This window comes from Vipera berus (genome assembly GCF_964194415.1).
Source record: "Vipera berus genome assembly, chromosome: 4".
Taxonomy (NCBI): domain Eukaryota; kingdom Metazoa; phylum Chordata; class Lepidosauria; order Squamata; family Viperidae; genus Vipera; species Vipera berus.
Genome location: NC_138206.1, coordinates 63,452,992 through 63,467,213, shown reverse-complemented (window position 1 = coordinate 63,467,213; position 14,222 = coordinate 63,452,992). Strand labels below are relative to the sequence as shown.

The 14,222-nt window shown below is 33.4% G+C and overlaps 1 protein-coding gene across 7 annotated transcripts in view; it reads right to left on the bottom strand.

Annotated features, from left to right (window-relative positions):
• The window catches only part of DMD (dystrophin), a 931,439-nt gene that overhangs the window by 532,301 nt on the left and 384,916 nt on the right, over window positions 1-14,222 (bottom strand). For all 7 annotated transcript variants that reach the window (XR_014026476.1, XM_081327957.1, XM_081327955.1 and 4 more), the window contains 5 exons: window positions 12,790-12,940; window positions 9,484-9,603; window positions 7,157-7,258; window positions 6,970-7,077; window positions 3,287-3,466 (listed from right to left, as the gene is read on the bottom strand). Coding sequence is in view for 6 of the 7 variants with exons in the window: in XM_081327957.1 (XP_081184083.1) it covers window positions 3,287-3,466; window positions 6,970-7,077; window positions 7,157-7,258; window positions 9,484-9,603; window positions 12,790-12,940 (661 nt within the window). In the remaining variant the exon portion in view is untranslated. The remainder of the gene's footprint in view (window positions 1-3,286; window positions 3,467-6,969; window positions 7,078-7,156; window positions 7,259-9,483; window positions 9,604-12,789; window positions 12,941-14,222) is intronic.

Sequence of the window (14,222 nt, the reverse complement as noted above, 5' to 3'; positions counted from 1 at the left end):
CGTCCCTTTTTAAGATTGCTACTTCACCAGAGAAAAGGCAAGTGTTTTTTAAAAAAAAAAAACAAAGATTTTTTAAAATCTGTTAAGTTTACACGAACATTTCACCTTATTTTCTGTTTCCATGCTTATTACTGAAGTTATTATTTTAGAGAACTCAGTGGAAAAAGGTGTATTGCTGGTGCCATTTAAAGATTCTTTCTTCCATGTTAAAACAATTATTCCTTTGTCTTCTAGTAAAACAACAACAAAAACAACAAAAGGCAGGACATGGAAGGATTCTTTCTACAGCTTTCATAATTCTCAGAGCAGGATCCACTTATCATCTATCTAGTCATTCATCTCTCCACCTAGCACCAAAACCCTTCTGTTCATATTCTGTACAGATGTGTATATGCTCTAGTTAATCATTCCTATCCTAGAAAGCCTAAGATCACAATGCATCAATTGTAGAAAATTTTAAATTACTTCAAAAAATGAGTCATACTCAGTTACATTTTCACCTTTATAGTGAAAAGTTAGTATTAACAATGTAGGATAATCTAAGACTATATTTGGTAATTTTCATACTTATGGCTATATCATATCCTGGAAAATTACTGAGTTTTGACTTTCAGGGAAGAATCCTCAAAATGTAAGGGAGCCAGTATTATTGTAAGCCTAAAATATTTCAAGTATAAACTTATTATTAACAAGAAAATCTCCCATGGCTTTTAAGTACCAATTTATCTTGGTATCAGTCATGATTTCAATATCAAATACTTCTCAGAACAGACGTGTTTACACATAGCACCAAGAAATCCCCTATCCTTGTAAAATACATAGCCCATCTCCCAAAATTCCTAAAATGGTATAACACAATTTCAGACTTAATAATTGTGATATCACTAACCAATCAGATAATATTTATATAAAATCACATGTTTGAACAGGACTTATTGAAAATACAATCAATCTACATTGATTGCAAATAAAATGGGTTGTTTTATATACAACTTTTGAAAGATTTGAACAAGGATGTGCAAATACTCTATATGCAGAGTTCTCCAAGTTACAATTAGCTGTTTGATAAAAATGTAGACTTTTGAAAACTCCTTGTTCTGACTATCAAAGCATTTATGAAAAGAGAAAAAATGTAGCTGTTATATCTTTCAGCCAATAAATAAAACATCACTTCTAAGCCTATTTGCAATTATTTGTGTCCTGCATCAACAAGGTATCTCTGATAGCTACAGATATAACATTCAAGCAGACCAAAACTAAATAAAATAGAAAGTATAGACCCACATGTGTAGAAGGCTACTATAGTCCACAGGGAACATTCTATGATGTGTGATTTGACTTTCCTAATAACCCATGACTTATTGGGTCATGCTTCTAGAGATATTACTTGCCTAAACAAAGAAATAGAATGACTATGGGCAGGAAAAAATGCATTGGAACAGGAGCGACCTCTGACTTTCTGTGGGATTCCCCACTGACTTTGCTTGTAGGAAGCTGGCAGGAAGCATCAGAAATCATGATCATATGATCATAGCTAACCTTGGCAATACTGCAGTGAGCACAACTTTGTAAATACAATCAGTATGAAGACACTTGAAATTTCAATTCCATGGGAATAATGGGTCCAGGATTTTGTACCAATTCTTTTAAGTTAGCAGACCCGAAGTACCTTAATCCATTTTTTAATGTTATGATGTACGACTTGTCTTAACTGAATTTTACAAATGGAAAAACAAAGAACCATTAAATGGCGTCAGGAGTTTTAGTAGTATATAGATCTTGGCATACATGTCCATATTCCAAGGCTCTTTCCAAGCCCACCTGTCTGTTCTAAGTTTCCTGCCTTCCAGTTCTGCCACTGTTTCAGTATTTTGACAGTAGTTTGCTCTCCAAGCATGTTTCAATTTAGTTTCTGAATGTTTCATTATCAAACAAGGTAACATCATTTTCTTGCCCTATTTTCCTTAGCTTATAAATGTCTTGTGTGCCAGTGTGGTCAGTTGGTCATGTGATTGGTTGTTTGTTTGGAGCTATATTTAAATTGTGAGGAGCTGATTGGTTCTCTTGTTGATTGGTAGGTTGAATGGTCTGCTTTCTTACCTACTCATATGCTTGATCTAGATTAGATGCTTGTTAATTACTCCTTTGGTAGAATAAAGGTAAAGGTAAAGGTTCCCCCGCACATGCATGCTAGTCATTTCCGACTCTAGGGGCCAGTGCTCATCTCCGTTTCAAAGCCGAAGAGCCAGCGCTTGTCCGAGGATGTCTCTGTGGTCATGTGGCCAGCATGACTAGACGCCAAAGGCGCACGGAACGCTGTTACCTTCCCACCGGAGTGGTCCCTATTTTTCTACTTGCATGTTTACGTGCTTTCGAACTGCTAGGTTGGCAGAAGCTGGGACGAGTAACAGGCGCTCACTCTGCTACGCGGCACTCGGGATTCGACCCACCAAACTGCCGACCGTCTGATCGACAAGCTCAGCATCCTAACCCACTGAGCCACCGCGTACCTTTGGTAGAATACCAGGCTTCAATAAATTCATGTGTGTGGCGGGTATTGGCATGCCCAATGATTTTTGTTCTTTCCCAATCAAACTGGTGTTGTTTATTATCACCAATAATATTGATAATTGATAATAAAAATATTATAAAAATAGCTCAGAGAGAAAACCATTGCCAAAAGCTAAAACCTGAGCTACAAGTATTTTCTATTATTTCACTGTTTCAGTATTTTCTATTCTGCACTGAAAGTTTCCAGTAAGTCTGAACTTAGATGCTTAGTAAGTTTTCATCTTTCTGCATCTTTTCTCTAAGGAGAAGAAAGAGGAATCTGATAGGACCCTTGTCATGATACGTGAAGAATCTAGGAAGTTTTATTAGGATTAAAGAAATCACAAGTCTAAGCTATCCTATATTGGTCCCACATTTTATCAGAAGCAAAAAAAGAAAAGAGGGAAACAATTTGGAATGTTATTCATAGGCAAAAAAATAATAATAATAATTTTAGTTTGGACAGGAGCATGCAGACCAAATTCTGACTCTTTATTAAGCAATTGTCAAATGTATGAGTTTAAAGTTTATGTGATTTAGAGCTAAGAATGTCACTTAAAAACAGGAAATACTTTTGTGAATATGGAGTTGAAAGTTGGTTTTGATAAATAGTGTGTAAGATGGAAATAAAGCATTTATTTATGTAAGAACAAACATCATGGCTAAGAAATGATTCAACAATGAGGTGGTAATGATTTGACTGTCATTAACTATCAGGCTAACAGTTTTGACAAACCTGCTTGGAACTGCCCTCCAGCTTCTGTGCCAAACTATCCCAGCGCTGACTAATGTTTTGTAGCCACCCTTCCAGTTTGTGTGATAATCCTTTACTTTTTACTGCTGAGAGAAGATCCTGGCTGAGGGAATTCAGCTTATCCATAGATTGTCTCTTGATTTCCAATTCTCCTTTCAAGATCTGTAAAAGTAACGTGGCAAATAAAACATATTAACCTATCAGAAGTAATGATACAAGCTAACTTGGCATTTTTTTTCCAAGCAACAAACTTCCATATGCTTTTGTTAGTTTAGTTGATCCTTATAAAATTATCTTTTGGATCTTCCCTTTAGCAGAATAAAGAAGAATTTGTTAGAGTTAAATAATTCTAATATATTATCATCATACTGCATATTTTCACAATTGAACATTATAACTAATATTAAAAATTAGTTCATGCAAGCACATCATTAATTTGCATGCAAACTGTAACGCTATTATTTTCACATGACCTTTAGACTAATTAGTTCCCAAAAGATACTTGAAAAATAAATGAAAATAACAACTTAAAATGTTAAATGAAACAATTGCATTACTGCACCCAGAAATAAATGTGCTGGTTATATTAATGTAATTAGTAAATATGCCACACAACCTGTCAAAAAATCTAGAATGGACAATCTTATTATACAGTATGTAAAGTGAGACATTACTTTCCATGAGCAATAAACTGTAAACTATAGCATTCATTATCAACAATTGTGGCCTAATGTTTTATGTATGCATTTATTTTATCTAAAAACTCCACTCATCTACACTGTTAAGGTTTTCAGTTTTGCTTCTTGTACTAAGTGAAGAATAGAATATGTTGTACATGCTAATTGTAAACATTTGTTTTGGTAAAATTATTAAGAGATTTTGACTACTGTCCTGCCCTAAACTGCTCAGGTTTTAAAATCTTCAAAATATACATGGCACCAAATAAAACTAATTAGAAAAGGTCTGGTGTACAGGTCTCTGCATGTGCCTTTATGTTGGTTCAGAATAATTCAGAATAAGAGAGAAACTCTTGAAAATAGATGTTATTCAACAACTATTTTATTTTATAATCATGCTGATGAGTTAGTCAGCATCAAAAGGCAAGACATTTTATATCAATGTTTTTTTCCTCAATGCCTCATACTTTTTCATCTATAGAAATGAAGAAAACATAAGGACATCTGATGGAAGATGGGGATATTAGACAATGTGAACCTAGAACAAAATTAAGCAATCTCAGTTGTTTTGGCCAACCATGAACTCTATGCAGTTTAGCAAATAATGAATTCTAGTTTTCTGGTCCACAACATCTGTAAGAATAAGGTTGCTTATGTTTATGCTAGAAGACAAAATTCTTGTAAACTAATGCGTGCTTTGGAGTTTTGCAAATATTCATTTTGTTCTTCATATCTTTCAATAATATAAACTAATTGAGATCTTTCATTATTTTTGGAATGTGGGATTCACATTATCATTCTGGTTCAGAGGGCAACATTGAATTTAGAATAATGAACTGGAAATTAAAGTGTCACACTTTTGAAGCTGAAAAATCAGGGGGAAATTGTAATTTCAGATTGTGAGAAATGTTGTTAGGATATCTATACAGATATTCAGTAAGTTTGTGAAAACCCTTTCAGAAATTTCAAAGAGAAGCAAAGTGCGTTGAGAATGAGTTATGGCCCATGACTGGGTATAAAATAGCATATCTTTGCTGCTTTTGCTGTATTTGACATTATAAGTGAATACCTGAATAGCAATAGCAATAAAACTTATATACCCCTTCACAGTGCTTTACAGCACTCACTAAGCAGTTCACAGGGTCAGCATATTGCCCCCATCAACCTGAGTCCTCATTTTACCAATTTGGAAGGGTGGAAGCCTGACTCAACTTTGAGCAGGTGAGACTCGAACTGCCGAACTGCTGGCAGTCGGCAGTCAGCAGAATTAGCCTGCAATACTGCATTTTAAACACTGTGCCAACATGGCTCTTCTGAATAGATTGTTCATCAAATGGCTATCCAGAATTTTTGAGAGTCATTCAACACATGAATTTAATAAATCATCATCATCATCATCATCATCATCATGATGTCTTCGCTACCTCCACTTCTAAAGTCATCCCTTCACCCCATTTCTCAGACATACTGTTTATGTAACTGGCAACATGTAGAACTGCCTTATAAGGCCAGCTAAGCATAAGCAAAGCAGAGCAAAAACTATTGCACATAGTTGTCCCCTTCAAGTTTCTGTACTATAATAAGCATTCCTGTGCCTCATTTTTATGGTAGGCTTATTCTATTTCTTTTACAATTTTTGTAATAAAACATTGCTACCAGCAAAACATTTGTGCTATATTAAAAACAATTTTGATATGGTTCCAGACCTTTAAAACACCTTGACAATTTTGCTACAAATAAATGTAAAAGTGTTGGCACACAGTATAATCTAAACATATAAACTTCAGGGAATACATTTTAAAGTCCAAGTAAACCATCTGCTCTCCCTTTCTCTGCAAAAAAACTCACTTGAGCAGCCCAGAGACAATGTTTTGTAAACTGCCTGCTGATATTTAGCTTTCTGGGGCTTGTGCTGTTCTAAAACTTTGAGGATTTATATGGATAAATGTACATTTTATGTTATAAAATTTTTCTCATGTCATAGCATGAAGTTAAATTAGTGAAACAACATATGCTTAAGATTATGCTGACAGATGGTCACCATTTTTGGTCTCCAATTGTGACATATTTTAATGAACATTAAATTTGTAGTTAGTGTGTGTGTCGGTAGGGACCCTAGGTAGCAATTTTAAACCAGCTGTCTCATACCTGTTAATTAATCTGAACAATCAGATGACAAAAACTTTAAAATATATATTTCTGCTTTATCACAAGAAAAAGGCTCAGACATGTCAATGTCTAATTATACAAGCATTATCCTAAAGTGTACCTTATTAAAAAACCATATTAATTTCAAAGCTTTTCTATATATTCATCACTGCACAGGTTGCTTTTATTTATATCAATCACTTATATAACAGTGGCCACTTCTCAATATATCTGCATGATAGTTTTTCTTTCACTTGCTTTGGCACCAATATAAAGACATACAGTATAGAGATGAATATGACATTCAAAGATTAAAATAAAACAACAGCTCTTACTGTAGCTCTTGGTTTTTAAAGTTTGAGCTGGTTTTATTTCAGGGTATATTATTGCACAGCCACTGTTATTTCAGGGAAGTGGGCAACAATGAAGGGAAATAACCCAAATCTAAATTTGATTTTTAAAAACAGAAAACCATACCTATTGATGACTTTGATTGTTCTTTCTCTGCAAGTATGAATTAGATCTGTAACTAATCCGAAATAGAGTAACAGACCCTTTATTCTCTTAGCTCTAGGCAAATTATTTGGAACATAATCAATATTAATTATCTGCTAACAGAATCTATTGCAATATTAACATTATTTCAGTAAGAGGGCATGTAGTACATTAATTTTAGTGTAAGTTTATATAAGGCCAGAAACCTTATAGTACACTTTTTCATCATTTGGCTTCCAATTGATTAAAGCTACTTGATTGGGTCATTTACAGGTCCTCTGCTGAAATATGTGATACAAATGTTGAAAACTGGGAGGAAAAATGAGAAATATACACAAAACATACAGCCAATTTTTGTAGATTTTCCAACATTTCCTTCTGGTCTTTAAAATCGGTAGTATTGATAGTAGCCATAAATTCTTCCTTTTCAGCAAACCATTTATCCAAAACACCCTAAAAGTTAAAAAAAAAAACATTTAGAAAGACTGCATATTAAACATTATAAAGCAAAGAGTAAATAGATATACCTAACCTGTTCTTCAATAAATTGCAACCATTTTCGAAGAACATCTTGCAGAATAAACCAACGGTCCTCTGTCCATCTACAGATTGCTGCCCAACGGTTTCCTAAATGCTAAAATAATGACATTAACATTAAGAAGTTAATAACTATTTTACACTTCATTTATACCAGACTTCATATTTTTTATTTAGCCTTTAATACTGTTAGACATCACCCTGTCAACAAAAGTGCATATAGTCAAGGCTATGGTCTTCCCAGTTGCAATGTATGGCAGTGAAAGTTGGACCATAAAAAAGGCTGAGCGCCAAAGAATTGAGGCCTTTGAACTCTGGTGCTGGAGAAGACTCCTGCAAGTCCCTTGGACTGCAAGGCGATCAAACCGGTCAGTCCTAGAGGAGATCAACCGTGACTGCTCTTTAGAAGGCCAGATCCTGAAGCTGAAACTCCAATACTTTGGCCACCTAATGAGAAGGAAGGACTCACTGGAGAAGAGCCTAATGCTGGGAAAGATTGAGGGTAATAGAAGAAGGGGACGACAGAGAATGAGGTGGCTGGATGGAGTCACTGAAGCAGTAGGTGTGAGCTTAAATGGACTCCAGAAGATGGTAGAGGACAGGAAGGCCTGGAGAAATGTTGTCCATAGGGTCGCGATGGGTCAGACATGACTTCGCAACTAACAACAACGTTAGAATCTTTCAATTCATATTTTATGGCTACATTATTGTGGTTGGTTTTACAATCAGCCAGATATCTGAGTCCTTTCCAAGGCCCTGGGATAGGCAGAGGTGGTTTGATAGTGTTAAAGCTACCACCACAGGATGTAAGCTGCTACAAGTTAAGCTGCCTTTTGCAACTGATTGATGGGATTATGTCAGTGATGATAATACTATTATTATACATCTAAGACATAATTTCAGGGCAAGCTGAAATTCTGCACCACTAAATGCATTCCTAGAAAGCCAGATTTTTATGGCCCTTCAGAAGTCCAATGAGATGCAGAAGTACAAGACATCTGAGGGCAACTCATTCTACATTGTATTATTTGGCCAAATGTACCCATCTGAAAAAAAAAGATAAGTAGAGTTGGATCTGATCATAACCTGAAAGGGACACTATTAATTATTAATTATATGTAGAATAGAAAGCATAAAATGAGCATGCAAGAAAGCAATATGGACAAAAAACATGGGCATGTTAATGCAGTCAACAGGACTTGGTGAGAATTTACTGTTTTTGTCTTTTCCTTTAAAAATATATATATATATACTTGAGACAATTCTAGTTCAGACAATTCCTGAAGGAAATACAGCTATTAGTTGTTAGGGTTTTTTTTCCCTAGTAACACAACATTTATATATATCTTGTGTAACTTGTCAGTGACCAAAATAAAATATTTTGAATTCTTTAGAACTGTCCTCCATTATTCTAGCAATCAGCAGGAAGTCAAATGATACAAAATCAGATTAACACTTGATTTGATACAGTACTTTTCTAATTTCTTGTTAAAAGAACTTCTACTACGCAAAAACAAAATAAGGAATAACTGAAATACAGCAAGTATAGAAGCAAGTACAGTAGTGTAAAAAATCATTTATCAACAGTTTAATAAGATGCAAATATTGAAAGAAGTACAATGATCAAGAGACTATATTAATTTAGAAATGTTAATTATAGGTTAAAAAACACTGTTTCCTGTAACAGCTTCAAAATTAGCTATCAGAATGAAAGCAATGCTTCACTTATTGTATTGATTGTTCTTACAATGTGGGCTTACCTTAATGACAGCATGCACCCATATTCACAGTTAAATCTGACATGATAAACCATAACCAATTACTGTATCAATGAATTCCAGGTTCACTGAAATTATCGCAGCATTACTGTATATTCAAGTGATTTTTCCTACTGTGCATATTTTTAAATTTGATTGTAATGTCAATTACATTTTTTGGAGGGGAGATCTTTTTTTAGTAAAATTGTATGGAAAGGGCAAGTGAAAAATAAAAGTGTACAGGAATATATGAAAGTTAATATTTACCAATTCAGATTTAGAAAGTAAGATATTTGTTCTTCCTAATCATAAATTATTCAGTCATTCATTTGAGTATCGCTGAATTGTGTTGAAATAAAGGTGGCACATGTCTGACACTTCTTCCCTGAATGGTAGCTGGGAGAATACTTGTTTAACATAAACCTACATTAGAGTGACCAATTCAGTTTTAAATAATATTAACATTTTTACCTGTCATTTACCATAAAAATATATATTTTCAGTATTATTTAGATATAGGAAGAACATGCATGGAATCATATAGCAATCTTAATTTAGCAATTACCTGAAGTTGTTGTTCTAATGCAACTGTGGCCCTATCTCCACTAGCTTCATCTACTACAACTACCATATGAGTGAGTGAATTAACCTTAACTTGTTCCTTCTCTAAGTCTTCTTGAAGAATCTATAATGAAAAAGAAAAAAAAATGTTAAAAAAAATAACACAAGGACAGCTTGTTTTCCTTTCTATGAACTGAGCTATTTAGAGCCATAGGAACAGGCATTCATTATTAGTTACAACTATAACAAAGACCTCACTCAAAAATTTATGCCAAAACACACAATGAACCATAGTTTGTATACTTTCTATTACATTAAACATAGATAAATTTCTATCAACTTAAGAGAGCCACAAGTGGAAAATTAAAAAAAAACCAACTATTGAAAGCCTGAATCCACTCCTTACAGAGCCTTATTATTCTTTTCCTCAATTCTTAAAAGATGAAAACTATCACACTTGCCAGAAATAAGCCCCACCAAAGGTAGGGAAAATTCTGAGCATAGAAGAATAGGATTGCAGTTTTTAAAAGTAATAATAATTGTTTTTTAGCTATGAGATTCATTTTTGGTATAACTATGCAGCATCCTTATTTATTTATTCATGTTCTATGCAACATATAGACTTGAACAGCCTCTTTGAATGTGTTTTACATTTATGGTTCCATTAAAAGTCAAATTATTACAAGCATAAATGACTCAATAAAATATATATTTCTAGAGGACTGTTTAAAAATTGTACTATGCTCTATGCATTTAAAAGAAACCAATAGGCTATTTGCAACAGAGAGATACTACGGAGTAAATATGGGACTAAAAAGTATTATTTTGCAATTGAATAATTATTGATATGATATATATACGTTTGGAGTTTATCTATATGAGTTAAAGTGCGATAGTTTAAATAGTTTAGGATTGTTTGCATAAGTTAGATTATGATTGTTTGTATTTTTATACCCTGTACTCAGCTCTGGGAAGTCGGGGGGGGAGGGGAAAGGGAGGGAGGGGTTGGGGAGGGTTGGGGAGTGGGAAGAGAGTGGGAGGGGAGGGGGTTGGGAGGGGTTTTGTTTTGCTAAAGATAAAATGTATTGTAAAACTATTCAATAAATAAATAAATAAATAAAAAAACAATATTTCAAAAGGATAGCATTTGAAAAGATATATATATATATATATCAGCAACAAGATCCACCCCACACTTTGGCTGATGATGACGGATGGGATTCCGTCGAAACGTTGCGCCTACAACTTTAGTTCTACGCGGGGGAAAACCCGAATAACCAAAGATCCATATATATATATATATATATATATATATATATATATATATATTCCTCTAGAGGATTTTTTTAACTCTCATAGTTCAAATAATATGGCTAATTTGCACTTATTAGAACAGATCCATTTTTTTAATATAGGGTATGTAGACCGACTTCCGCACTTTGAGTCTTATTATAGAAAGGGAGTCAGGCCACCAAACCATGCATCATTTTAAAAGATATTAGCAGAATTGTAATCTATCTTAGTAAAAATATTGTGGGAAAGAAAAAGGAAGGAAGGAAGGAAGGAAGGAAGGAAGGAAGGAAGGAAGGAAGGAAGGAAGGAAGGAAGGAAGGAAGGAAGGAAGGAAGGAAAAGGGCTACCCAGAAAAGCTGTTATGTAAAGTATAGTAGGACCTGGTTAGTCCCTAAATAGGTAACTAGAAGAAAATCAAAGAGTATAACTAGACTATAAATTTTCCTAAGTATAAACTTAGGAAAACTTACCGTATATACATTCTGTGAGAAGATAATGGCTAAGTATGTTTGCATGCCTGCCAAGAAATTGGCATGTAGTTCTAAGGGTTTAAACGATCTCAGAGACTCAAGGGACTTTAATTTAATTGCATGAATATTAAGCAAAGCTGAAATAATTTTGTTGGCTAGCTTTTGAATGCTTGGATATGTTTAACTCAACATTTTAAGTCAAAGTATATACCGGTAAAACACTAGAATAAAAATAATAATAAAAAACCAAAAAAGCAGGTAAAAAACAAAATATTATAGCAACATATAGCTGATAAAACATGAAAATATTTTGTATCATACATTTTACATAATGTATCAGATATTTTAATTTAATCAACATCACAGGACTTCATCTGTTGGTCTAGATTGCATGGATGTACCATTAATAAAAAGAGGCTACCTATCAATGCAGATAAACAAGCAGGTTTTCTGGAAATGATCATCTTAAGCATGTAACAAAGAATGTACATTTTCTGTTTTTCATTTTAATGCCAACTTACAGGTACCGGAATTGCATACCCAAAGGCTATTTAAGGTTTATGTCAGGCATAACTAGCAGGCACAATCCTACTTCACAGTTAGAATGCATGGCAAACTGGTAAATACTTGGAATGCCTAGGATTTAGTGTCACATATGTATGGTTTGGAATTTTAATACATAGAAGAAATGTGAAGAATTCAACATTCTGAATCTATCAAATAACTCCAGGATCAAGTGTTTCATTAATATATATATATTTCATCTATGGAAGGTCATCTATCACAACCCATAATCAGTTATACATGATGCTAAGAATAAGTACAAAAAAGTAGAAATAGAGATAGCATCATATACAATATTTATTAATATCTATTAAAGCACATGTGAGATTTTATTAATCAGAATTAATGGTCTCTCTCTGTGTGTATAAGAAAACTTCTTAGACTACAACATAAATGCACAACAGAAACACTTTTATCCAGTTCTTTTGTTCATTTTGTGCTGGTGCGTTGCTTTTATAATTAAATTCATTTTTCAAAAATACTTCATCTTTTGTATATAAAGGCAGGTACTGAGCTTGAATACTTTACTGTGCTTGGGGGCTGCAACACAAAGTCACAACACTGCTAATGAGATTAGAAATCCCAATTATAATAACTAATAGTGCTGATTAGCTAGTGGGGTACTTTAAAAAGAAAGCATAAGATAGCAAAAGAAGGAAACTAGGGAATAATAAAATCAGAAACATTATTATTGTATTTTGCAATAAATAGCATATTGCAATTCCCTTTCCTCTTATCATTCCAGAATACTTTTTATTATGCAAATAATGAAAGAAAAATAAGTAAATAAAATTATATCATCCTTATCTTATTAATACAAAACCTATTTCTGTGCAATGCTCCAAAGTCGTGGCATTTTTTATATTAGAATTTCAAAACAAGGTATTTCATTTTATATAAATATTGCTTTTACATAATACTGTGCTGACATTTATACAAAGAAATGCTAAAAATTAATGTGGCTTTTGAAAACTACAGCTTACCTTATGTTCTTCCACCTGCCTCTTTAAGCCTTCTAGATCAGGTCCCAAAGATTCTGACTCCATCTTTGATGTTCTTTTTTCTGTTTTAGCTAACCAGTCAGATAGCTCACTGAGCTGCTGGTTTTGTAAATCCATTAGAACCTGGTGTAAACTAGAAAGAAATATTTTTTTTAAAAAAATGAATAAAAATAAGCTAAGGAATTCAATATATCTGCTGCATCTTGAATCTTCAGCTGAATAACTTAAACCTGTTGATTAGAAATTCTATTACAAATCACTGTTTTAACAGTCTGTAGCTGCATTTCTATAATCAGTGCAAATGAAACTAAAATGAATGTCATATTAAATATAGAAGATACTATCAATAGACAAAGACTTTTTAGAGATTGTACTCAGAAAAGTCCCATTTGGCAAAGAAACTGATCATTTTGAAGTCAGCTGAGTTCTCTCTCTCTCTCTTTCTCTCTCTCTCTCTCTCTCTGTGTATAATTTGATGAAATGGCAAAACAAGCATGAACACTTTTTGTATAAGTTTTACTAAATGTTTTAAAAAGAAGATAAAATTAAAAAATAACAAAAACTAATACAAAGTAAAGAAAGGAAAATAGAAACAAATGAAAGAATAAAATGCAAAAAGAAAAGGAAGAAGCTTCCAATTTCTTTTTCAGCAAATACAACTTCAAAATTATATCTTACTCTATTGCTACAAAAAAGCTTTCTTCTAATATCTAATATTTTCTAATCAACAAAACCACAAATCAAAAGTACATTTTTTTTCTGTTTCGTGCAAAAAGTCTATAAAGGGTTTACAATCAGCAATAAATATGTTTGCTGTCTTTCCTGTAATCAAAGATGTCAGCAACTATGAATTCTTGACTGAATATTTATTTTTGCTTTACCTCATCAGTGTCCCTTCCCAGTACTCAAGCAGATGAACATAAATGATAGGTTACTCTGTTACTCTCATTCTGTCATTATCCTTACATAGTTCTTCTTTTTCATATTTGCTTGTCTTGCATTTTTGTTAAAACTGTACAACAGTCTTTCTTCCAAAATAACTTAAGACATCAGTTTGAAAACAATCTCCCCAAACTCACTGAATTCCCACAGCCACTCATATACTTAAGGGCTTATGCCCGTAAAACAGTCAATAACTCAAGGAAGATCAAAATTTGATCAAAAGTTACCTTCCCTTCAATTTGGCCTTGAGAGACTCTTACCCTGAAATTCTAATATAATAACATTTACGATTTATACAATAAGAAAAGCCCTCTTAATATGATTCCTGCTGAGTTCAATTTTATAACCTCAAGGAGGCTGTCAATATCATTTGAATAGTTAACTCCAGTTCAGGCAAAACTAGTATACCAATGTCCATCCTCCGAATTGTTCTCAGTTTTCAGTTAGGCTTGGCAGGAGATTCCCTAAGCACA